The sequence below is a fragment of the Mauremys reevesii genome, linkage group 2 (assembly GCF_016161935.1).
Source record: "Mauremys reevesii isolate NIE-2019 linkage group 2, ASM1616193v1, whole genome shotgun sequence".
NCBI lineage: Eukaryota > Metazoa > Chordata > Testudines > Geoemydidae > Mauremys > Mauremys reevesii.
This window is the reverse complement of record NC_052624.1, coordinates 71,555,498-71,581,475: the sequence shown is the minus strand read 5'-3', so window position 1 is coordinate 71,581,475 and position 25,978 is coordinate 71,555,498. Positions and strand designations below refer to the sequence as shown.

Genomic DNA, 25,978 nt, shown 5'->3' with positions numbered 1-25,978 from the left:
TGGTCTGAGATTTCTGATAGCAATGTCCGTTCAGCCAATACACATATGTTATGCCGTCTCATGCTCTGTGATGTTGCTATATAGCACTGCATGGGGGAACCGCCTTTAGTTCCTTCTCAACTGCCTTGGCCTGAGATGGAGCCTTAACAGTTGTCTATGTTTAGATTTACCTCAACTGTATCCCCTTAGATCTTTTAGTAGTTAGTTTATTGTAGTTGTCCTTAGCATTACTTAGTACTAGTTTTAGCTGTACTAGTTTAAAAACAATTTTTTTTAAAAAAAGTATATTAGTTTCTACCCTCCTGAGAGATTTTTACTTTACTGGGAGGACATGCCCGGTTTTCTTGGTTTCAAAGGTTACCTGTTATGCTGGGAGGCAATCCCAATGAGTGACGGACAGTCCTGGTGCATCCATTACCTCTGGGAATCTCATATTTCCCAGAAGTGCAACTTATGTCTGGCATTAAAATCTAGAGCCAGAAAAAACAGGGAGATCAAACTCTTCATGATGGAGATCTCACTGTGCCCAGCCTCTGTCCGTAGCCAGAGGATCCCCCCATTTGCTGGCCGCTGAGTAATCCGCTGCCTCCCCTGTCTCCAAACAACAGTCCTTGACGGCATCTAAGAGGAGGACCCAAGATTCCTCTCATAAGACTCCCAAAGGCTGTCCCCCAAGTTCTCCACATAGAGAATCTACCTCAAAGAAGTTGTGGTCTCTGATGACTGCAGATACTTTGGCACCCACTGCTCTCCAGTCTGGTACCTATGACACTGCTGGATCCTCATGTACCAAGGGCGCTGTCAAATTCAAAGACTGTAAAGTTCTGGGCTCGGTTACTGTCATCAGTTACTGTCAGCAGAGTGAGGCGGCAAGAAGAGCGCTGCCTTTTCTCACCCGGTACTGAAGAAGCCTGCTAGGGCTCCATCTTGACACCCCTCGGAGCAGTTGAGATTTACGGTAATGTCAACTCCTTCAGTTACTATCACTTCAGCGCATGCCCTGGACATGCTACTGACAACACTCAGTCAGCTACTTTACAATTCAGAATTACCAGCTACTAAGCTTTATAGGCAAAATATAATCATACAAATTATACCAAGCTGAACTCATTTGTTGAGCATCTACCAGCAGAACACAGAGAGCAATTCCAGGCAATTATTGCAAAAGGCCAGCTGCTCTCCAGAACATCTCTGCAGGCCTCCTTTGATTGTTAATACTGTCACCTGGTAGATGGTAGTAAACTGTTTGCTGACAGCATGGACCAATCTCTGCACTTTTTAAAGGACTCCAGGGCTACTTTGTGTTCTCAGGATCTACACACCTGCCCAAAAGAGAAAGTTTAGTAAGTCCCAGATCGTACAGAGATCCCATCCTGCTCAGTTCTCAAGCTCCCAGAGATCAGAAGAACCTCAACACAAGAGACAGAGGTTCCAGAGAAGAAAACCACCAACTTCTCAACCTTTGACCTCAAAGCCTTCTACCACCAAGCACCAATTTTGACAGGGTGGTCGAGTCCTGAGTTACCATCCTCATTCTTACCAGCTGCATTGATTCACCTGCCATCCTTACCACTTCCAGTGGGCTTGGAGTCAATCAGTACAGATAAATGGGTTTGGGAGAGGATATCTCCCTTGGTTTTCACACCTCAGCTGCTAGAAGAGGGCCTCATCCTCCCTGATTGAACTAACCTCGTTATCTCTAGCTTGCTTCTTGCTTGCATATATATACCTGCCCCTGGAAATTTCCACTACTTGCATCCGACGAAGTGGGTATTCACCCATGAAAGCTCATGCTGCAAAACGTCTGTTAGTCTATAAGGTGCCACAGGATTCTTTGCTGCTTTTACAGATCCAGACTAACACAGCTACCCCTCTGATACTTGATATCTGTAGCGTACTCCATTCACTTTACTTCTCTTGTGGCTGCCAACATCCCTTCCCCGTCCCTCTTCAGGAACCCCTCTCACAAGAACCTTTTACAACAGAAAATAGGCTCTCTCCTACTCTTGGGTACTATAGAACTGGTTCTGTAGCAACACTGAGGGAAGGGGTTGTATTCCAGGTGTTTCATGGTTAAAAAAAGAACAGCAGTTGGATACCCATCCTAGATGTAAGGCTACTCAACACCTTTGTGAAGGCAAAAATTCAAAATGGTGATGCAGCAATAATTCCATCACTGGACCAAGGGGTTGGTTCTCAGCCCTAGATCTTCAGGAGGCATATTTACATATAGGTAGGGCCCTACCAAATTCACGGTCCATTTTAGTCAATTTCATAGTCATAGGATTTTAAAAATAATAAATGTCATGATTTCAGATACTTAAATCTGAACTTTCACGGTGTTGTAACTGTAGGGGTCCTGACCCAACTCTGAAGGCAGCAGCATGGAAGTAAGGGTGGCATGGTATGGTATTGCCACCCTTACGTCTGCGCTGCAGCTGTCGGGGTGCTGCCTTCAGAGCTGGGTGCTGGGCCACCCAACTCTGAAGGCAGCACAGAAGTAAGGGTGGCAATACTGCAATCACCCTATAATAACCTTGTGACACCCCCTGCCCCCACAGCCCTATTTTCGGTCGGGACCCCAGTTTGAGAAACACTGGTCTCCCCTGTTAAATCTGTAAAGTATAGGGTAAAACTACTCAAAAGACCAGATTTCACAGGGGAGACCAGATTTCACAGTCATGGACACATTTTTCATGGCTGTGAATTTTATAGGGCCCTACAGATCCATCAAATACACAAAAGATGCCTATGCTTTGCTGTTGGTCAGGACCACTTTCAGTACAGGGTGTTCCTTATCAGCCAACCCATTCACCTCCTGATCTTCCACCCTGAACCTCACCTAGGCAATGAAGAGGCGCTCTTACACACATCTGAGGTCAGGACAGTCGTGGTCTTCTATCTTGACAGAACTAAGCCTTTCGGAAAGACTTCAAAATTATTTGATTTTATCACAGACAGATCAAAAGGGTCCGCAGTCTCTAAACGAAGACTTTCTAAGTGGATATCCAACTGCATAGTTGTTGCTACCAATCTTGTAATCTCCAAACACCCTGAGACATACAAACTCACTCTATGAGGTCTATTTCCACCTTGTAGGGTGCGTGGCCGTCCCTCTCTGTTACTCTCTGAGGGAGGCCAGGCCTCCTCACTGTTGCATACCTGTAAAGGTGAGTTCAAAAGGGGGGAATTAGCTGCACCGAATGCTGCGGCCCTCCAGCCAGGCAGAGCAGTACTGCAGTCTATGAGACCCGGGCCCTCGGTCAGGGCAGGGCAGCAAACAGTTAGTAGCCTCTGGCCTGCAATCAAGGCAGAGCGGCTAAGCAGTCTGAGACCCAGGGAAGGGTGAGCACCAACAGAATCTAGAGGCTCAGAGAAGGGTGAGCACCAACAGAGTCTAGGGGTTCAGGCAGGGGTGAGCACCAGCACAATCTAGGGGCTCAGGCAGGGGTGGATGGTAGAGTACCACAGGCTTCCTGGCCTACGATGAGGGTGCTGCCACCCCAGGGGTGGGGTGGCTGGGGGTAGGGGGACATGGGCCTGCCTGACTCCACTGCATACCAGCCCAGGGCCCTAACAGTGGCAGAGTGGTCCGCCACTATATCAACGAGGATCCACCTGCAACACGGTGACCTTGTATCAGAGCAACAGGCAACCAGATGGGTGTTTAGTTCTCTTGCGCTTCTTCCTACATCCCGGGGTTTGGTACCTCTATACTGTGGGGGTTGTCTGACTTCTCAGGAAGCTCTGGCCAGTTCTCAGGAGGCAACCCTGGCAGCTCCTCTGCAGGCTCCAGCAACAGGCGGGATGTGTCTGTCTCCTGTGGTGGCTCCAGCCCAACTGAGCAGGGCCTGTCTTTTGTACTTCCACTTCCTGTCCCGCCTTTCCACTTCCAGCGGGGCGGACATGGCTCTCCTGGTTCTGCCCACCAGGAGGCGTGTTGTGGTCCCTTCCTGTCACTCCCTGAGGGACGCCACACCACCTTGCTACACACCTCTACAGTCTTTCTCAAAAATGTTCCCATCATTGAAATATGTAGAGCTGTGACTTGGACTTCTATACTTAGTTTGCTGAGCACTATGCAGTAACTCACAATTCTACTTCCGATGCAGCATTTGGATCAGCTATACTTTCCTCTATATTAGACTCAACTCCAAAGCCCCCTCCTCCTTAGAGGAACTGCTTAGTAGTCACCTGGTAAAGCACCCACGGGGACACTATTTGAAAGAAAAAGAAATGATTACTCATCATATGCAGTAACTTTGGTTCTTTGAGATGTGTGTCCCTGTGGGTGCTCCACTGCCCACTCTCGTTCCTCTCTGCTTCGGAGTTCTCTGCTACGGAGCATCATGGTAGACAAGAAACCGAGGGTGGTTCACCTGTGGAGCGCTATATAACAATAGCATGGACCTTGAGGCTGAGTAACATGCATGCGCCGGCCAAAAGGACAGTGCTATGAGAAATCTCTCCTCAAAGGCACAGCGGGGCACAAGCACACCCATAGTGAAGCACACATAGGGGGACACATCTCGAAGAATCACAGTTACTGCACAAGGTGAGTAACCATTTGGTTAAAATGCTGCTGACGCTGCTGACGAGCCCTATCAACAGAACCTGTCCAGGGGATCCATTCAGCCACTCCCCTTTCCGTTCAAGCCATACACTTCTGCATCTATGGTGTCTTGCTGCTGATGAAAAGAAGGTTGTAGCTTTGTGCTTTGGCAAACACTCTCTGAGGACTTCTGCTACAGGAGGTCTTGTCCCCGGGCTATGCTTGCACAACCCAGAACTGAAACTACCCATTTGATTACATGTTTCCCACTAAAAAAACATTGCTTCATTCTTATCCAGGTCAGTGAGATTTGAAAGTACTGACACGCTGACTCCTTAATCATACATTGTCTTTGTTTTTGTCATTTCGCTTGCGCTGGAGCTAATATGCTTATTCACTGATAGTGTTCCTTTTTCATATTTAGGATCAGGATGGATCTCACATAAAAGGCTTGTTAATCAACTTTATTCATCACAATTGGCCATCTCTTTTGAAACATGGTTTTCTTGAGGAATTCATTACTCCCATTGTAAAGGTACAGCTTATACTGACAATATAAAGTTTTGATGTATTGTAGATAACATTATAAAAAAGACTGACTAGGTATATTTTTGTTATTTTTAAGGCAAGCAAAAGTAAGCAGGAACTTGCCTTCTATAGCATTCCTGAATTTGATGAGTGGAAGAAACATATGGAGAATCATAAAGCGTGGAAGATAAAATACTACAAAGGTTTGTTTTTAAAAAAAAACACTCATGGACGTGAAAAAGCAATAATTGGGTGGTGTCTGTGTTAGTAAGCACTAGAAGAATAGTTTCTGAAGTTATTTCAAAGTCAATCCCAGTAAATTGTTAGGAAAACATGATAATTCAAACAGTATGATTATGTAGTAATTGTTTTCTCCTCATCATGCAGGTTTGGGTACCAGCACTGCTAAAGAAGCAAAGGAATACTTTGCTGACATGGAGAGGCATCGGATCTTATTCAGATATGCTGGTCCTGAAGATGATGCTGCCATTACACTGGTAAGAACTTTTAAAACTCCGGTGTGCCATGTTTTATGAATGCCATCACTTGCAGCAAGTATTGGGTCAAGAAATCCTCTTAGTGTACAGTGGTTACTTACTTAATTTTTTCATTTTTCAGGTTATTTTGTTGATGTTTGAACAATATTACAATTCACATTCAGAGGCTGGGCCTCGTGAACATCTATCTCACCACCTGACATTATGCAAGGACATTACAACAATTCTTAAAGGGATACTGACAATATGATTTTTTTTAATTAACTAATTTCAACAAAATATTTTTTTAGCTCTGTTAGTGTCTTTTGGTGAAGGGGCCTGTCTTTTGGTGAAGGGATCTGACAGCTTTCAAACTAATCTGATAGCTTTCTTTGATAGGATAACGAGTCTTGTGGATAAGGGAGAAGCGGTGGATATGGTATACCTAGACTTTAGTAAGGCATTTGATACAGTCTCGCATGATATTCTTATCGATAAACTAGGCAAATACAACTTAGATGGGGCTACTATAAGGTGAGTGCATAACTGGCTGGATAACTGTACTCCGAGAGTTATTAATGGTTCCCAATCCTGCTGGAAAAGTATAACGAGTAGGGTTCCGCAGGGGTCTGTTTTGGGGCCAGCTCTGTTCAATATCTTTATCAACGACTTAGATATTGGCATAGAAAGTACGCTTATTAAGTTTGCAGATGATACCAAACTGGGAGGGATTGCAACTGCTTTGGAGGATAGGGTCAAAATTCAAAATGATCTGGACAAATTGGAGAAATGGTCTGAGGTAAACAGGATGAAGTTTAATAAAGACAAATGCAAAGTGGTCCACTTAGGAAGGAACAATCAGTTTCACACATACAGAATGAGAAGAGACTGTCTAGGAAGGAGTATGGCAGAAAGGGATCTAGGGGTTATAGTGGACCACAAGCTAAATATAAGTCAACAGTGTGATGCTGTTGCAAAAAAAGCAAACATGATTCTGGGATGCATTAACATGTGTGTTGTGAGCAAGACACAAGAAGTCATTCTTCCACTCTACTCTGTGCTGGTCAGGCCTCAGCTGGAGTATTGTGTCCAGTTCTGGGCACCGCATTTCAAAAAAGATGTGGAGAAATTGGAGAGGGTCCAGAGAAGAGCAACAAGAATGATTAAAGGTCTTGAGAACATGACCTATGAAGGAAGGCTGAAAGAATTGGGTTTGTTTAGTTTGGAAAAGAGAAGACTGAGAGGGTACATGATAGCAGTTTTCAGGTATCTAAAAGGGTGTCATAAGGAGGAGGGAAAAAACTTGTTCATCTTAGCCTCTAAGGATAGAACAAGAAGCAATGCGCTTAAACTGCAGTAAGGGAGGTTTAAGTTGGACATTAGGAAAAAATTCCTAACTGTCAGGGTGGTTAAACATTGGAATAAACTGCCTAAGGAGGTTGTGGAATCTCCATCTCTGGAGATATTTCAGAGTAGGTTAGATAAATGTCTATCAGGGATGGTCTAGACAATATTTGGTCCTGCCATGAGGGCAGGGGACTGGACTCGATGACCTCTCGAGGTCCCTTCCAGTCCTAGAGTCTACGAATCTATGAATCTGAATCTGGAGTTGTAGGAGGTGGAAGGCAGCAAACTCATATACTCATTTAATCTCTCTTTCAGACTCTACCCTGGCAGCTCCACATTTCTCTTTAGGAGTAGGTTTTTGAAGGATGGAAATGGGGCCTTCTAGGGCTTATATAGTTGGATTACTAAAAATAATTGTACTGGATTTTATCAGAGCAGAATAAAATCAAATTTTAAAGTTCAGATAATTTTTTAGGGTAGTTTACTGAATGATAGAATAGCAAACAGAAAATTATTGCCACATACATTGTCTTTTAAAACATTTTTATTCTGTGCTGGAGAAGCATGACACACCTAGATGGCACAGATAAACAGACAGTCTGTGAGCTGGAAATACTCGTCCAAAAACACACAGGACCAAATCCTAGTTCTTTACTCTGTCTCTACTCAATCGGTGTGAAAATCAAGGACCAGATTGCTCCTTTCCACAGTAAAACTTGAAGGCAATTAGCTAAGGGGAAGGAAAAGTTCATGACGATAACATACAAAGGTTGTCCTCCATTGGTCTAGTTGGAAAGGGAGCAGATTTGGCCACTTCCCTCTCCCCTCACAGAATGGTCTGAGCGGCCATTGGGATCCACAAAAGGCCTATACTTCTGAACTGGATTTGTATCCCTGGCATCTTCTTGCTCCTTAGCAGCACAATTCCAATAAAGCTGTGCTATCGGGAACTGTCCCTGACTATGGCTACATCCTGGACTGAATTACCTATGGTTGGATCCAGCAAGGCCTGTGTGGATCTCAAAAACAATTGCAAAGCTCAAGAACCTGCTGATCAGAGAACTGCGAGTTTGAAAACCTACCAACAATAAATGATCAGAGTATAATGAGTAGTTTGTTGTGAGTGGGTATACAAGAGGATATGTATTTAAATAATTCCTCTATTTGAGCAGCAATGTATACAGATTGTTTTTATAATTTTTACCTTTAATAAAAGTTACTGCATATTTAAAAGAACCATACAACATTTTACAATAATTATTAAAATTACACATGTGTAATGCTGTATATGCTAATAAGATGAACTGAAATATTTGCAGGCCTTCAGTAAAAAGAAAATTGATGACCGAAAAGAGTGGTTAACAAACTTCATGGAAGACAGAAGACAGCGTCGGTTACATGGCCTTCCAGAGGTTAGTTCTAAATGAGAAGAGGCCTGGAGGATGATGCAGTTTCAATGTTGAAATTATATTTAAAATTAATGCAGTTTCAATGTTGAAATTATACTGATATATACATTTTCTTTTAGCAATTTCTGTATGGTACAGCAACAAAGCATTTGACTTACAATGACTTCATTAACAAGGAGTTGATTCTCTTCTCAAACTCAGACAATGAGAGATCCATTCCATCCCTGGTTGATGGTAAGTAGATATTCATGGTGATTTATAAGGATGTACCTTTTTATCCTTGTCATTTTGAAGGATATGACTGTATTTGAAAAGACGTTGGTACTGTGAGAATGAATTTTTGGAATTAGTGAGAGAAATTGAGAACCTATATGTTTCTGCTTCATTACGTTGCCTGTAATGTACATTACTGAGTTGTCTCCTCTCTGAAGTAAAACTAGAGGCAGCTCAAGCTGTAGCTTAACAACCTGTCCACTTGGCCAAACCTCTTCCCTGTACTGTGAAGGTGCTCTACTTCTGTTGCAAGTGCTCCTTTCTTTCAGTGCTCATATTCATCAACATTCAATTCAAATTAGCAATAGGGAGTGGATTAGGGTGAAAGTCCTGTCCTCTTCCCTTCTCACATCAAGGACAGTGTTTTGGAGGCATTGGACCCATGCTGGGATCTTTCAGGAATTCTGTCAGGTTCACCACCATTTCTCTCGTGGAGCAACATAGATATGCAAAGAAGCACCCCAGACACAAAGCGTGCTCCATTTGTAAAGCTCACAGCAGGAGAAGGAGATATATGCCTATCCTGTTTTCAGCCCATGTACTCTTGCTCAACCAGGAAAAAGGGGCTTGGAGTCTCATAGGTGGGATGGGATTTCCCCTTTCCCTCAACAACATAGACTTCACAACAAAGCACAAGGTGTGCTTAAGACAGGTGATACCCAGAGAGAGGTACACACAGACTGCCATTCTTATTCAGCTGCAATAGAGAAGAACCCTTAATCAGACAACTTCTAATTTAGGTGAGAAGCCTAAGGTTCCTTGCTCATAGTACTTAAATAGGGGCTAGCCAGCCTGGGGGAAAGACAGATATCTTTTCCCTTCATGCAAGGGTAAACCTTCTACTGCCCCTTCTCTATTGACCTCTTCTTAGATGAGGAAGAATAGCATACAAGCTCCCAACCAAAAGCATTCAGGGAAAGCGTATGCAAAAATCTCAAAACCCCCTTAAGGGTGGAAAAGAGAGTATTTGATCATGTAAATAAAGACTGTAACATTATGCATCTGCACATGGGGTTGAATGGATCACATTAATTCTGGCATGTCTTAACTTTTGAGTGCTTGACTTTGCAACCTTAATGTTCTTTTAACATAACTTTTCCATGTAATTTTCTCAGTTTTTAAATAAAGCAAACTGAAAGAAATTCCATCATGTGGAACCATATTCATCCCCACATAGGTTATCAGTGGGGTTGGAACTTTTATATCCACAGCACAAACCTCTACTGCCCGAGAAACAGAAAACTGGTAGCCATAGTAGGCTGGTGTCTTTTATATAGATGAGTCACTAGAGAGGAATGACATAGTTTTCTACTGGATTTTATAGTTACTTTCTAGATAGCAAAAGAGTGTTTGGCACTCAGGAAACCTGGGTTCTGTTCCAGGTTCAGGGAGTGTGTTTTAATGGTTACAGACCCTTCTGCACCTGTCCCCACCCTACTCCTATTCCCACTGTAGGGTGGCCCGCTACCCATTCTAGCCTTTGTCCCTCTCTGCTCCTAACCCCTCTTTGTCTGAGTCTGCCTATGTCCTGCTCTCAGGCTGTTTGGATAGCAGCAGGAGAGCAGAGAGCGCAGGGGAGACCGGCTCTCAGTGCTGGTGCCCAGCGCCACGATAGACCGCAATAGCTGTGAGCAACAATGGCAGGGAAAGTCTGCCAAGCCTTGGGCTGGACCATGCTCAGTCCATATGAAATGTTCTTAAAATTTAGCTGCCAGCCTCTAACAGCAGATGTATGCAGAGCGTGTGCAAAGGGCGATTTTCAGAAATAACTCAGCCATATTTGGGTGGCTTTTCATGGGGAACGCAGAAGGCACCTTTCTGAATCCAGGGATAGGATTGAGATTTAGCAGGATAGTGTGGGGAATTATTGAATGCTGCATGTTAATATTAAGTTAATTAGCCGGAAAACTTCAGTTTATATTGCGGTCTCTTTCCATCAGCACAATGTTTACTTACAGTTGGTTAATATAAATATGTTCTTTTACACTGTGTTTATGAATTTGCTAAATATTGTGTAGATTTATTTTCATTCAACATAACATTTATCTCCCTTTCAAAAGAGATTAGAAATGTGTTCTCGTAGAGAGAGAGAGAGACAGAATTTATAATTTCAAAAAGGTGTGTGTGTGTGTATTTAAAAAGCATTATTTTTCTAAACAGGTTTTAAGCCAGGGCAGCGCAAAGTTTTGTTCACTTGCTTTAAGAGAAACGATAAACGTGAGGTTAAAGTTGCTCAGCTGGCTGGTTCTGTTGCTGAAATGTCAGCCTATCATCATGGAGAGGTGAGTATGAAAAATGGGAAGGATGTATTTTTTCTATATAGAATATAGGTGAAATTTTTATTTAGTCAACAGCACTTAACGATTGACCAAGAGTCCTACGAGTAGAAGTGTTCAGAACCTTTTTAAGAAAGTGAACCAAATGGAATCCATTTTGATAAGAAGACAGTTTTATTCCTTCATGCACAGCCAAGTCTCAACCAAAGATTCTAGGCTGTGGGAAATTATGCTGGGGCAGCGAGTTAGTGGACTTAGACCAGGTCCTCAGTTATGCCAACTGTATACCTGATCATGTTTTAGACTTAGGCAGGAAAGACAAATTGTTTTTATGCAAAAGTAAAGAAAGTAAAAATGGGATTTTGTGATCTCTTTCCAGAACATTTTGAAATTGTGTGACATAGTTTCTTGTGTTTAATAAGATTAAAGTATTTGTTTTCCGGCCTTTCTGGTATTTATCTGGAATATTAGCAATACCGCCAAAGACTAGCATTGTCAAAATATAAATATAAAAATATACATTCAAAAAGCCACCATCATCATTTTGTGGGAGAGGAGGGATGGTGCACAATCTCCTGTACACAGAAGTGAGTGTTTGAAAACTCAAACAAAACATGTGAGGGTAGGGGATGAGAAAGTAATGCATATGAAAACTTCCTTGTACAGAAGGACAATGAGAGAGAATACAATATTTTAACAGTTGAACTACAGATTCCCTATTTCTGTAATAAATTATAGCCTTCCATTTTTCAGAGAGACCATGTTTGAAATCAGAGTAGAATGAGTCATGGATTATCTGGCAATGAAAACCTGTTATACTTGCTGATTAGGAAAGAGTGCAGTTTCTTACACTGAATAGTAACAATGTGTATGTATTTTCTTCCAGCAAGCATTAATGATGACTATTGTCAACTTGGCTCAGAACTTTGTTGGAAGTAACAATGTTAATCTACTGCAGCCTATTGGTCAGTTTGGTACCAGGCTTCATGGTGGGAAGGATGCTGCCAGCCCTCGTTATATTTTCACAATGTTAAGGTAAAAGCTTGCTCAAAACAAATTAAACTAAAAACACATAGAGCCAAATTTTCAAATTGCCTTTGCACTACAAGATTTGCAAGCATGTATTTGTTTGTGAGCATGTATGTAAGAGACCAAGGAAATCAAGTAGCTGCGTGTGCTCAAATTCCTGATTTACATGTGCAAATACATTTTTTGTACACATAGATTTTCCTGCTAATTTTGTGAGAATAGTACTTGAGGACTTAAAAAAAAGTTAGCTGTACAAATTTTACTTTGAATCATAAGGTTACAGTTTGAAAAGGCAGATTATCCAGTTCAACTGTCAGTCTTCAAAAATGGAACTGTGAGATTTCATGTTGTGTCTTTCTGATTCCACATAAAATGTGTTAGTCCTTTTACCCATGAATTTATTTCTATGTGGCAGCCTTACAACTCAGTACAGGCTTTGAAAGTCAAGCTGTGTTGTTTTCTTCTTCCACATGGCCAGCATTTAGATTCTGCAAACAAAATTATGATCTCAGTTGCACCTGTGCAACCACAATGTAAGCTAATGGGATTTCCTAAGTATAATTGAGAATATAATTTAAAGACAGTGGAGTGGCCTGGAAGTAAATTAGAGTGTAGTTTGGCAGACAGAATTTGTTCCCTATAGTAAAATCTAGTATTTTGTCCAGTCTGATTGTAAATGTTACACTATGTGGCTTCTACCATTTCCCTTAATAAATTAGTTCACATTGATATTGAGCCTTAATTTCCTTTTGTTAATTTCATTTGATTATTCTAGTTATATCCCCTTCTGCATGAATATCAGTTTTGGATCCCTTCCACATATAAATGTTTCTATGGAACAGTACTTTAATAGATTTAATATGTTCTCCAGTTCATTTGATCCATATGTGCTAGGAGACTGATTTGCCTACTTTATTGTGCATAATTGGCAAAGGCCCACTGATGAAACCTCTGTTTGCAAAGTGTTTCATGGACTGTTAAGGCTTTTATGCCTACAGTTAAGCTTGACTTTTTTGGTTTGGTTTGAAACTGTAAATATTTCTTTTTTTCTTACTGTCTGCTTGACTTACCTCTAGTCTTTTGAGTGGAGGTAATGAAATACATGAGTCCTGAGTACTTCAGTGTACCGGTGTTCTGTATGTTTTAAAAATTGGACGGTAAGATACATGCATACGTGGTCACAGGAACCCCCCCCCCCCAAATAAACCTCAAGTACCCTGTATTTATTATGAACAGATTGTTCCACTATGAAGGTTCAATAATACCTCTGTCCTTGTTTCAGAAAACAGTATTTTCAGCTTCATAATGACAATTAAAAGAGAAAGTACAATTATTTTAATGAGATGAAATTTGGGCCCGTTAATCTTCATAGTGTAACACGTTATTTGACTTACTGGACTCTTGTTAAATTATGTTGTTTTCTTCTTTTTTTCAAAGCTCTTTAGCACGGCTGCTTTTTCCTGCAGTGGATGACAACCTGCTTAAGTTCCTTTATGATGATAACCAGCGCGTAGAACCAGAGTGGTATATTCCCATCATTCCCATGGTTTTAGTAAATGGTGCTGAGGGAATTGGTACAGGATGGGCTTGTAAACTTCCTAACTATGATACCAGAGAGATTGTGAACAATGTCAGACGAATGTTGGATGGCTTGGATCCCCATCCTATGGTAATGTAACTCACAGTGTCTGCTGCTATTTTTATGTTTCCTAAACAAACCTGAGTTTTGCATTTATAAAGAGCATCTTATATCACTTTAGAAACACATCACTGCCAAATGATTACCACCTTTGGAGAGGAATTTATTGTTTTATGTCTTATTCCCATTGAAACCAGTACATTGTAATTTTACTGATTCTTTTAAAGGCTTATTCCTCCATTCTACTCATTGATTTGTCAATGTGCTCTCAAAACCATAATTGTTGTGGAAAGAACTATTGAATATTGCGATCTGGTGGCTAAAAAGCTGTATCAGTCATTTCTTTAAGATAAGTTACACTAGATCTTCAGCCAATCTTAAAGCCTCTATGGCTTGCATTGGAATCTCTAAAGCCTCCTTTGTCTTGACTAAACTATGTTCCCTTTTATGTTCCTCCATAGCTAGAAGAAAAATAGTGTTATTAAACAGGAAAACCAACTATTTCCAAATCATAACTCTTATGTGTTCATTTGTTTAAAGTTTGTTTGGGAACCTCTCAATTCTGCCACGTATCTGAAGAGGCTCCAAATGCTAGAAGAAAAGAAGAGCCCAGCTCAATCTGAAATCATTTCAGCATAAATTCAGCTGAAATCTAGACAGTAGAAACAACCCTTTCATGTTTATTACTAGTTTGCACATCAGTGCTGGGTTAGATTTGCCCATTTCATAGAAGCAAAATTTTATTTTTTTAATTGTATTTTTCAGTTCAGATTCCACTTGCTGGACTTCTGCAGTTCGATCCCTATTCATGGCCTTTGAGAAAGCAGCTTTAGCTTTCACAACACAGAGGATTTCCTCTCACCAACTGTTGGGAATGCCACATAAATTAATTTTTTCAGTAATTGGAATCTGTTGGCCTTCCTTTTAGGAGAACCTGAGAATTCAGTGTATTTAACCTGCATTCTGTCCTGTTTGGCCAAAGGGCCTTGTCTACTGTAACCGTGCCTTAGTGGGTCATGACTGAGGCTGCCAAATTCAGGACGAACTTTTGAGAAACAGGGCAAACACAACCCAAAACAGGTGGTTATTCTTTTATAAGATATACCAAACCAGCCACAAAAGTAAACTCCTGTTTCAACACACTGGCTAACAAGAATACATAAAGGCAGTTTCCTCAGGCATTCCAGTTCTTATATCACCAAAAACACTGGATTCAGAGATGAGTGGTTCTTTACAACCAGTCTCATCAAATAATAGGTTCCTCTGATCCCAAAGGACCAGCCACACACCCACGTCAATATATAACTTAGATCTTACCCAAAAATCACACTGATGCCAATCCTTTAGTATCTAAAATCTAAAGATTTATTTATAAAAAGAAAGAAAAGTGAGAGTTAAAATTGGTTAAAGGAATCAATTACATACAGTAATGGCAAAGTTCTTGGTTCAGGCTTGTAGAAGTGATGGAATAAACTGCTGGCTTAAGTCTCTGGAGTACATCCACAGCTTGGATGGGTCATTCAGTCCATTGTACAGAGCTTCAGTTTGTAGCAAAGTTCCTCCAGAGGTAAGAAGCAGGATTGAAGACAAAATGGAGAAGATGGAGCTGTCTTTTATAGTCTTTTGCCATGCAGCCTGTGCTTCCTTTGTTTCAAACACAAGCTGACCAGCACATGGCTTGGAAGCCTTAGAGTTCTGTCCATAGGCATGTCCCTGCATGCCTTGCTGAGTCATAAGGTGTATCCCTTGTCTTCTCTCAATGGGTCAGTTGTATACCTGAAGGTCCTTAATGGGACATCAAGCAGGCTAGGCAGTGCTGATGCCAAACTGTCTGGGGGTGTCACCCAGAAGCATATCACAAGTTTGAAATACAGACATACATATATATTTATAACTCATAATACAAAGTGATTCAAACATATAACAAGATTATCATATCTGGCAAATTATACAGATATCTTACATGGCATATCTGGCTGTGACCGGTGTCCCAGTGGGGGATAGCTATGGTCACTCAGTTAGGGTGAACTGCAAAGAATGAGGCAGACAATCGCCATAAAGCTGGTGGATATTCCAATACTTCTAACTTCACATACAAAAATGATACATGTATACAGATAGCAAAACATAACTTTTTCATAGACACCTCACTCGACAATCTTTGTACAATATTTGCTGCAAATATATAACAGTGGTTGCGACAATGATCTATATGGTCATATTTTAATCAGATAACGTCACATCTACAGTAGCATTTTTCCAAAAAAACTCACTGCCACTGGTGCAATTCCATCTTCCAAATAAGTATCACCTATTCACAAAAAGTTCTAATTATAATATATTCCCACCATTTAATATGTTTGTTTTCATTTGTACTGTAATATATCTGCAGTGTATTGTAAAGGGTGTTGTAAATTTACAGCTTTATATGAAACAAATAATTCTTCCCAACTTTTCATTTTGAAGAACATTATTAATATTATTACTTGTACCTGCAGCTTCCAAACTACAAAAATTTTAAAGGAACGATCCAGGAACTTGGTCAGAATCAGTATGCAGTTAGTGGTGAAATATTTGTGGTGGACAGGAATACAGTAGAGATTACAGAGCTTCCAGTGAGAACGTGGACCCAGGTTAGTAACAGTGAAATACATTTAGTTTAAGACAAATTTCCTAGACTACTTAATCACCTATTCAGATGAATTCTTCAGGCTGGTGGTAGTATGTATTTCAGAAAACAAAGCATGGGTTTCCTTTTGCTTGGCCTTAGTAGAAGATGTTTATTGTCATGCTACCTACTGTACTTTACTGTAAGGAATACCATTTTTTCTTCTTGAATTAATCCACAATCCTCTGTATATCTTCAAACATGCCATTCATCCTTTGCTTAGGGACATCAAATGCCTGCATGACTGGTGTCAGTTCTGGTCTGCATTCTGCAGATTGTCTTGTCAAAAGGTTCAAATAATGACTTTTTTTTTTTTTTTTTTACCAAGTGGCTCTATGAGTGACTCTTGGTGACACAGGGCATTGTAATCCCTTAACGTTGTGTGACTTTAGAGCATATCCATTTGCATTGTTCAGCCATGGTGAGGAATTACAATTCTTGCTTTATGTTCTTCATTTCTACTGTTTGCTATCTTTCTTGTAGGTATACAAAGAACAAGTGCTAGAACCTATGTTGAATGGGACCGAAAAAACTCCAGCATTAATTTCCGATTACAAAGAGTACCATACTGATACAACTGTGAAATTTGTTGTGAAAATGACAGAAGAAAAGCTTGCTCAAGCCGAAGCTGCTGGATTGCACAAAGTCTTTAAACTTCAAACAAGTCTTACTTGTAATTCTATGGTAACTTTTCTATGTTTGACTACCAGAATCATTACGGTAGCTTGTTGTGAGCTCACCTGTTTTTGTGATGGCCTGCTGGTGGCACTTTATTGGTCCAATACATGACATAACACATCTCTTTCATGTTTTGTTACTGACAAAAAGAATTACTGTGCATTTAAGTTGTTAGTTCTGTGATACAATAGATTTGTCTCTGGCTTATTCATTCATATTGGGCAGTGTAACTTAAATTTTGAAGCTTCATCAGAAAAATCTGGTGCATTGGACAATGTTGTATACTTCAAAAATGTATTTAATATCATATTGTCATTATAGAATAACAATAATAATTTGGTTCAATGGCTGTAAAATATTCAGTAGATCTCAGAAGAAACACATCCATTGTAGTGTTCAGGTATCTTTTAGCCTGAAGTAACTGATTTTTTTTTTCTGCCAGCTAGACAGTTCAAATTTCTTTTCACCCAGAAGCTGTGCAGCTAGGCAATACCATTTAAATATAAAAGATATTATTCATATGAACGCTTACTTTCCGCCTTACCTTACACTGCATCTGTACACTACGAATGAGAGGGCAATTCCCCTGCTTGTCCATGTATATTTGTGCTAGCTTTTATTGAGCTAGCGTGTGTATAAATAGGAGTGTTGCCTCTGTAGCACTGGTAGTGGCAGTGGAGGCACAGCTGACCTGTGCCAAGTACAAACCCACCTGAAACTGGGTTTAATATAATATCTTTATATTAACAAAAGATAGTGCAATCTACAAGTCAAAGCATGAAGGGGCATACAAATGTTTAGCATATCTGGCATGTAAATACCTTGGAAAGCCACAACAATGCCATGTGAACACCTATTTTCACTTTTCAGGTGACATTGTAAATAAGAAGTGGGCAGCAGCATCTCCCATAAATGTAAACAAACTTGTTTTTCTTAGCGATTGGGTGAACAAGAAGTAGGACTGAGTGGACTTGTAGGCACTAAAGTTTTACATTATTTTGTTTTTGAGTGATAAAATTATGTTAAAAAAAAATTCTACATTTATAAGTTGCACTTTCACGATAAAGAGATTGCACTTCAGTACTTGTATGAGGTGAATTGAAAAATACAATTTATCTTTTTTTACAGTGCAAATATTTGTAATAAAAATAATAATAAAGTGAGCACTGCACACTTTGTATTTTGTGTTGTAATTGAAATCAATATATTTGAAAATGTAGAAAAACATCCAAAATAGTTGTTATAAATTTCAATTGGTATTCTATTATTGTTTAATAGTTTGATTAAAACTGTGATTAATCATGATTTATTTTTTTAATTGAGTTAATTTGTTTTGAGTTAATCGCTTGAGTTAACTGCGATTAATTGACTGCACTACTTTATATATATAGATATAGATATATATATAGAGAGAGAGATAGGTAGATAAAATTAGGCCCTGAATGCCTCTGCTAAATTCAGGGATGTTCATAAATATTTCAAATAGTGTTTGAAAATATTAGTGCATTAGCTGGATGGGATTTGTTTCTATCACTATATGCATGTTCATGTGCTGTATGATTGTACATTAGGGACTGATTTTGATCTCCTACCAGTTGTACATAGGTACAACTACAGTGATGTCAATGCAGTTAAACTTGATTTACATCCCTGTAAATAAGATCATGATCTTTCTGTAAGAAACTTTTTAAAAATCCAACTCTATGTACAGTGTGTGTGTGTGTGTATATGTAACATTAGACTATACATAAACTCACACTTATGTGGTGTTTTAACAAAGTTTAATTTACAAAATATTATTTTGTTTGCATCTTCTGTAGGTGCTGTTTGATCATATGGGATGTCTGAAGAAGTATGAAACTGTGCAAGATATTCTGAAGGAATTCTTTGATTTACGATTAAATTACTATAGTTTGCGCAAGGAGTGGCTTGTAGGAATGTTGGGGGCAGAATCTACCAAGCTTAACAATCAAGCTCGCTTCATTCTAGAGAAGATACAGGGGAAAATTACCATCGGTAAGAAGAAAAATTATAAAACTTAAAAGTTAGAACTGATAAATATAGAAAAAACATTTTGAGAAGTAATTTAGATCAAACTAACAGAGAAAAAAAAGGCATCAGTTTTCTTGACCCAAACATTATTTTGTGTCTCACACATAGAGAATAGATCAAAGAGAGATTTGATTCAAATGTTAGTCCAGAGAGGTTTTGAATCTGACCCAGTGAAAGCCTGGAAGGAAGCACAAGAAAAGGTAATGATCTGAGTCCTTCTTGATTCTTTGCAGATTAAGTAATGTGGTATTTGTAGGGGAGAGATGTGGAAATTGTTTTATAGTTATGGATAAGATTTATTATTCTTGTGTGGAATTGTGAATATTTAATAGGTTAGTGTTAAGAACTATAAACATCTGTATAATTTAAATGGTTATATTTTTTGTTCATGTATGTTAATGACAATAAAAAAATAAAGATTCTCTCTCTCCCTTTCCCTTTGCCAGTTTGCCATTTAAATTAGTATCTTGAAGAGAAATTAACTAAGAAAGAACATTGCCACATATCACTCTCCTGCATGTAGATAAATTAAAAACACAAAACTGGGCTAGTTCAAACTTGAAATCTAAACACACAAAAAGGAGAAAATTCACAGTTATCTGTCATGGGGTGCACCACTCACTGCTGGTCTGACACCTCCTCCTGGTCACTCTAGGGATTAGCTCTAAAGGTCAGTGCTCCCTTCCACAGCTTGCATGCTGTCATTCTCTCTCACACACAGGTCTGCAGCTCCTCTCTGGTCCTCATTTGTCCCACAGTGTCCTCTTTGTGACTCAGCCCTCTGGCCGGGTCACCCAGTGTTCCCCCACTTCCAGGGTTGCGGTCCCTTCTCTCTAGCAGTCCTAGGCAGTGTTCCCTCTCACTGCCCCATGATGCCACTCCTTCAGCGGCTGGAAGGGGAACCTGGGCCTGCCCTCTACTCCATGTTCCAGGCCAGGGGCCTTCAGCTCAGTAGTACTGGGCTTTCCTCTCTCAGCCCTCACTGCTCCTTCCCTGGATGGCTTCCTACCACACCTGGTTCATCTTCTTATTCTGGGTATTCCAGCTCCAAACCCTCATCCCTCTCACCAGGGAGTGACTGCTGCCTGCCTTCTTGCAGCCTTTCCCAGCAGCCCCCTTCTCTTGCCAGCAACCTGCCTATTCCTGCATGGCTGAACCAGTTTCTAATTAGTTTCCCGGTCCTTGAGTCCTCATCCAGGTGCAGCCTGTGGAATTAATTGGCTTGCCTGGCCCACCCCTTCCAATCCTGTGTGAAAATAATCATTTTCAGAGGAACAATAATTTGGCCTCCTCAGACATTATTTACAGAGTATTAAACTTGAATTTACCGATGCAACCCATACTTTCATGACTGATCATTCTCTGACACTATGTTCATGTGAGCATACAGTATGATATTTATTTGCTTAAGAGAAATATGAGAGATGGGCCTTTGGAATACAAAATGAATATTATCTTTGTTCTTTTTAGTTATGTATAAGTCAGGGTCAAATTTACTAGAGTATTTAATTTTTAAAGTGTTTTATTTGAAGTAATTTATTAGAATAAGAAGATTAAGAACTCTTCAGCCTCTAAAATGATTCATAGTCGATTTCACTTTCTCTTCCAACTTTTAAATGCTAGAAATCACATATGAAAAAGTTTTTTTTAATTTTAATCACAGTTATTTTTCAAAGCTACTACTGAATTTGGCTGTTTAATTATTTACTTATCTAAATATTTTTAATTAAATTTATTTTTATTTGTTTTATATTTTGTGTGTGTGTGTGTGTGTTTTAATTATTTTCTACTTATTGCTACCATATTTTAATTATATATAATGTATCATCATGTTCCCATTACACATCTGGTGTTTGGTATTTAATAATAGAATTTCTGGTAAGAGAAGGAGAAATGTTGATTCCCTCCAAAACTAAAATTCATAACACCCTTGGTTATGGAAGCAGTTCCAGATAACAACTAAAATATTAGTGCTCCTTCCCAAAAGAGACAGTTGTATAATGTGATTGGAATGCACTGCCATCTTATTCAGTCTCTTTTATAGCTCTAAAGTATATGTAAAATCATAATTTGAAATTACAGTTTTAATATGATTTCATTGCAGGCAGCAGAAGAGGAAGAAACACAGAATCTGAATGATGATACCTCCTCTTCTTCAGGCTCTACCTCAGGCCCTGATTTTAACTACATCCTAAACATGTCTCTTTGGTGTCTTACTAAGGAGAAAGTAGACGAGCTAATTAAACAGAGAGATTCAAAGGTTTGAAAATTGTGGAAAAACCATTTTGAAACCATTTCATCAGTATCATTAGATCTAATATAAAGCATTTATATTGTGAATGTTCAAGTTTGGTATTCTTCATATTGTTTAGTAACATAAATTGCTACATACTACCTTTATGTTTTAGGGGAGAGAACTCACTGACCTCAGGAGGAAGTCTCCTTCAGATCTCTGGAAAGAAGATTTAGCAGCTTTCATTGAAGAGCTTGATGTATGTTTAAATACCTTTATGAATAAGTTTTTATTAAGAATTAACATTTTAATTGTTATTGTTTTCCTTAAAAAGCATTTATAGAAATAATGTACAATAAATTGGGAGCAGGAAATCTTTTGGTACGTTAAGCCAGGATGGCTGTTTTCTTTCATCAACATATAATTAGGGCTGTCAGTTAATCAGTTAACTCGTGATTAACTCAAAAAAATTAATTGTGATTAAAAAAATTAATCGCAGCTTTAATTGCACTGTTGTTAATGGAATACCAGTTGAAATGTATTAAATATTTTTGGATGCTTCGACATTTTCAAATATATTGATTTCAATTACAGCGTAGAATACGAAATGTACAGTGCTCTCTTTATATTATTTTTATTACAAATGTTTGCACTGTTAAAATGATAAAATAAATAGTATTTTTCAATTCACCTCATACAAGTACATTAGTGCAATCTCTTTATCCTGAACTTACAACTGTAGATTTTTTTATTACATAACTGCATTCAAAAATAAAACAATGTAAAACTTTAGAGTCTACAAGTTCACTCAGTCCTCCTTCTTGTTCAGCCAATCGCTAAGACAAATAAGTTTGTTTACATTTACAGGAGATAATGCTGCCTGTTTCTTATTTACAATGTCACCAGAAAGTGAGGTGTTTGCATGGCACTTTTGTAGCCGGTATTGCAAGGTATTTACATGCCAGATATGCTAAACATTTGTATGTCCCTTTCATGCTTCGACCACCATTCCAGAGGATATACTTTCATGCTGATGACGCTCGTTACAAAATGATGCATTAATTAAATTTGTGACTGAACTCCTTCGGGGGAGAATTGTATGTCTCCTGTTCTTTTTTCCCGCATTCTGCCATGTATTTCATGTTATAGCAGTCTTAGATGATGACGCAGCACATATTGTTTGTTTTAAGAAACATTCACTGCAGATTTGATAAAATGCAAAGAGGGTACCAAAGCGAGATTTCTAAAGATAGATACAGCACTCGACACAAGGTTTAAGAATCTGAAGTGCCTTCCAAAATCTGAGAGGGACAAGGTGTGGAGCATGCTTTCAGAAGTCTTAAAAGAGCAACACTCCGATGCGAAAAATACAGAACCTGAACCAACAAAAAAGAAAATCAACTGTGCATGCTGGTGGCATCTGATTCAGATGATGAAAATGAACACACATCGGTCCGTACTGCTCTGGATGGTTATCAGGCAGAACCCATCATCAGCATGGACGCATGTCTGCTGGAATGGTGGTTGAAGCATGAAGGGTCATATGAATCTTTAGTGCATCTGGCTCATAAATATCTTGCGATGCTGGCTACAACAGTGCCATGTAGGATGACCAGATGTCTCGATTTTATAGGGACAGTCCCGATTTTGGGGTCTTTTTCTTATATAGGCTCCTATTCTCCTCTTCCCCCTCCCCATCCTGATTTTTCACATTTGCTACCTGGTCACCCTAGTGCCATGCAAATGCCTTTTTTGACTTTCAGGTGACATTGTCAACAAGAAGCGGGCAGCATTATCTCCCGAAGTTCAAATTTCATGATAAAGAGATTGCACTACAGTACTTGTAATAGGGGAATTGAAAAATATTATTTATTTTGGTTTTTTACAGTGCAAATATTTGTTATAAAAATAAATATAAAGTGAGCACTGTACACTTTGTATTCTGTGTTGTAATTGAAATTAACATATTTGAAAATGTAGAAAAACATCCAAAAATATTTAAATAAATGGTATTCTAATATTAACAGCATGATTAATCGCAGTTAATTTTTTTAATCATAGGATGGTAGGGCTGGAAGGGACCTCGAGGTCATCTATTCCCGCCCCCTATGCTGAGGCAGGACCAGGTATACTGCGACCATCCCTGATAGGCGTTAGTCTAATCTGTTCTTAAAAACCTCCAATGACAGGGATTTCATAACTTCCTTTGGAAACCTGTTCCAGTATTTAACTGCCCTTATAGTTAGAATATTTTTCCTAATATCTAACCTAAATCTCCCTTGCTGCAGATTAAGTCCATTCTTCTCCTACCTTCAGTGCACACGAAGAACAATTGACTGCCATCCTCTTTATAATAGCTCCTAATGTATTTGAGGACTGTTACCCAGTCTCCTCTCAATCTTCTTTTCTCAATACAAGACATGACCATTTTTTTTTAACCTTTTCACATAGGTCAGGTTTTCTAAACCTTTTATCATTTTTGTTGCTCTCCTCTGGACTGTCTCCAATTTGTCCATATCTTTTTTTGAAATGTGGTGCCCAAAACTGGATGCAATACTTCAGCTGAGGCCTCACTAGTAGAGTGGGGCATTTACCTCCTGTGTCTTATATACAATATTCCTGTCAATACACCCCAGAATATTAGCCTTTTTGCAGCTGTATCACATTGTTGACTCGTATTCAATTTGTGATCCACTTTAATCCCCACATCCTTTTCAGTAATACTACTGCGTGGCCCTAGCCAGTTCTTAACCATTTTGAATATGTGCATATGATTTTTCCTTCCCAAGTGTAGTACTTTCAACTTGTCTTTATTGAATTTCATTTGTTGATTTCAGACCAATTCTCCAATTTGTCAAGGTCATTTTGAATTCTAATGCTGTCTTCCCAGTGTGCTTGCAACACCTCCCGGCTTGGTGTCATTTGCAAATCTTATAAGCATACTCTCCACTCCATTATCTGAGTCATTAATTAAAATGTTGCAAAGTACCTGATCCAGGACAGATTCTGACTGGACCCCACTAGATATGTCCTCCGAGTTTGACAGTGAGCCATTGATAACTATCTCTGAGTATGGTCTTTCAACTAGTTGTGTGTCCACCTTATAGTAATTTCATCTAGGCCACATTTCCCTGGTTTTCTTATGAGAATGTCTTGGGGGACTGTATCAAAAGTCTTACAAAAATCAAGAGATATCACATCTGCTGCTTCACCCCTGTCCAGTAGGCCAGTAACTCTGTCAAAGAATGAGATTAGGTTGGTTTGGCATGATTTATTCTTGACAGATCTTTGCTCACTATTATATCCTTATTATCCTTTAAGTGCTTACAAATTAGTTGTTTAATAATTTGTTCCAATACCTTTCCAGGTATCAAAGTTAGGCTTCCTGATTCATGATTCTCTGCATCCTCTTTGTTCTCTTTTTTTCTCCAGTCCTCAGGTCCCTCACCTGTCCTCCATGAGTTCTCTAAGATAATCACTAATGATTCCAAGATTGCTTCAGCTGAAGTACCCGAGGTTGACTTTCATCAGGCCCTGTCAGCTTGAATACATCTAACCTATCTGAATATTTTTAATCTGTTTTTTTCCCTATTCTGGCTTGTGTTCTTTCCCCCATGTTATTAATATTACAATTACAATATCACGATTATTGTTTTTAGTGGTGGCTAAAGCAAAATAGGCATTAAACACCTCAGCCTTCTTGCTGTTGTCTGTATGAGCTCCCCTTCCCTGCTAAGTAGTGGACCTACATTTTCCTTAGTATTTCTCTTGTTCCTAATATATTTATAGAAGCTCTTCTTATTGCCTTTTGTGTCCCTTGCTAGGTATAGCTCACATTATAAGATTCTTTACTTACATGTTAATTGCAGATCCTATCCCAGGTTTCCTTTTTCATGCAAAATACTATCTGCTCAGTGTGTCTCTTTCTTCTATTCCTCATACCTGTGGCAATAAGAACAAACTGAAAGAAGTGATTTATGGAATTACTACTGTGAATAATTACTGTGAATATTGAATGTAAAGTCAAGTTTCAAGTGATTCCAGGCTACACTTGGATCAGTCTGTCCGGAATTAGATGAAATCTGTAATTCCAAAAGTTAAAAAGACAATTAAACTTAACTGTAATGCACAGAAAATCCTCACATGCTCAAAATTTTAATGTCTATAGAATTGAGCTAGTTCCCAAATAGATCTAATATATTGTAATATAATTATGCCAGTCACATGAGTTTATGGAAAATTAATTTTGTCAAACTAACTTTATCATTTTTGATGAGCTCATGAGTTTGGTTGATAAAGATAATCATGTTGATGCAATATACTTAAGACTTCTGTAATGCATTTGACTTGGTACTGCACAACATTTTGATTAAGAAACTAGAATGATGCAAAATTAACATGACTCACCTTAAACTGAGTAAAAACTGGTTAAGTAATAGGTCTCAAATTATATTGGAAACTGGAAATCATCACTGAATGGGTATGTTTCTAGTGGGGTTCTTGGCCCTACACTATTAACATTTGTATTAATTATCTGGAAGAAAACAAAAACATTACTGATAAAGATGATACAAAGTTTTGGGGAGTAGTGAGTAATGAAGAGGAAATGGCACTGAAAAAGAGCAGTCTGGATCACTTGGTATTTTGGGTGCAAGAACATAAGAACATAAGAAAGGCCGTACCGGGTCAGACCAAAGATCCATCTAGCCCAGTATCTGTCTACCGACAGTGGCCAATGCCAGGTGCCCCTGAGGGAGTGAACCTAACAGGCAATGATCAAGTGATCTCTCTCCTGCCATCCATCTCCATCCTCTGACG

At 39.2% G+C, this 25,978-nt stretch overlaps 1 protein-coding gene across 3 annotated transcripts in view; it reads left to right on the top strand.

Moving 5' to 3' along the window:
* TOP2B (DNA topoisomerase II beta) overlaps window positions 1-25,978 on the top strand; it is a 127,119-nt gene that overhangs the window by 81,478 nt on the left and 19,663 nt on the right. For all 3 annotated transcript variants that reach the window (XM_039523125.1, XM_039523124.1, XM_039523126.1), the window contains exons 14-27: window positions 4,977-5,087; window positions 5,178-5,283; window positions 5,468-5,577; window positions 8,223-8,315; window positions 8,432-8,546; window positions 10,746-10,867; window positions 11,748-11,896; window positions 13,328-13,559; window positions 16,028-16,162; window positions 16,681-16,881; window positions 18,696-18,891; window positions 19,036-19,127; window positions 21,032-21,187; window positions 21,336-21,419. In XM_039523125.1, the coding sequence (XP_039379059.1) occupies window positions 4,977-5,087; window positions 5,178-5,283; window positions 5,468-5,577; window positions 8,223-8,315; window positions 8,432-8,546; window positions 10,746-10,867; window positions 11,748-11,896; window positions 13,328-13,559; window positions 16,028-16,162; window positions 16,681-16,881; window positions 18,696-18,891; window positions 19,036-19,127; window positions 21,032-21,187; window positions 21,336-21,419 (1,902 nt within the window). The remainder of the gene's footprint in view (window positions 1-4,976; window positions 5,088-5,177; window positions 5,284-5,467; window positions 5,578-8,222; window positions 8,316-8,431; window positions 8,547-10,745; window positions 10,868-11,747; window positions 11,897-13,327; window positions 13,560-16,027; window positions 16,163-16,680; window positions 16,882-18,695; window positions 18,892-19,035; window positions 19,128-21,031; window positions 21,188-21,335; window positions 21,420-25,978) is intronic.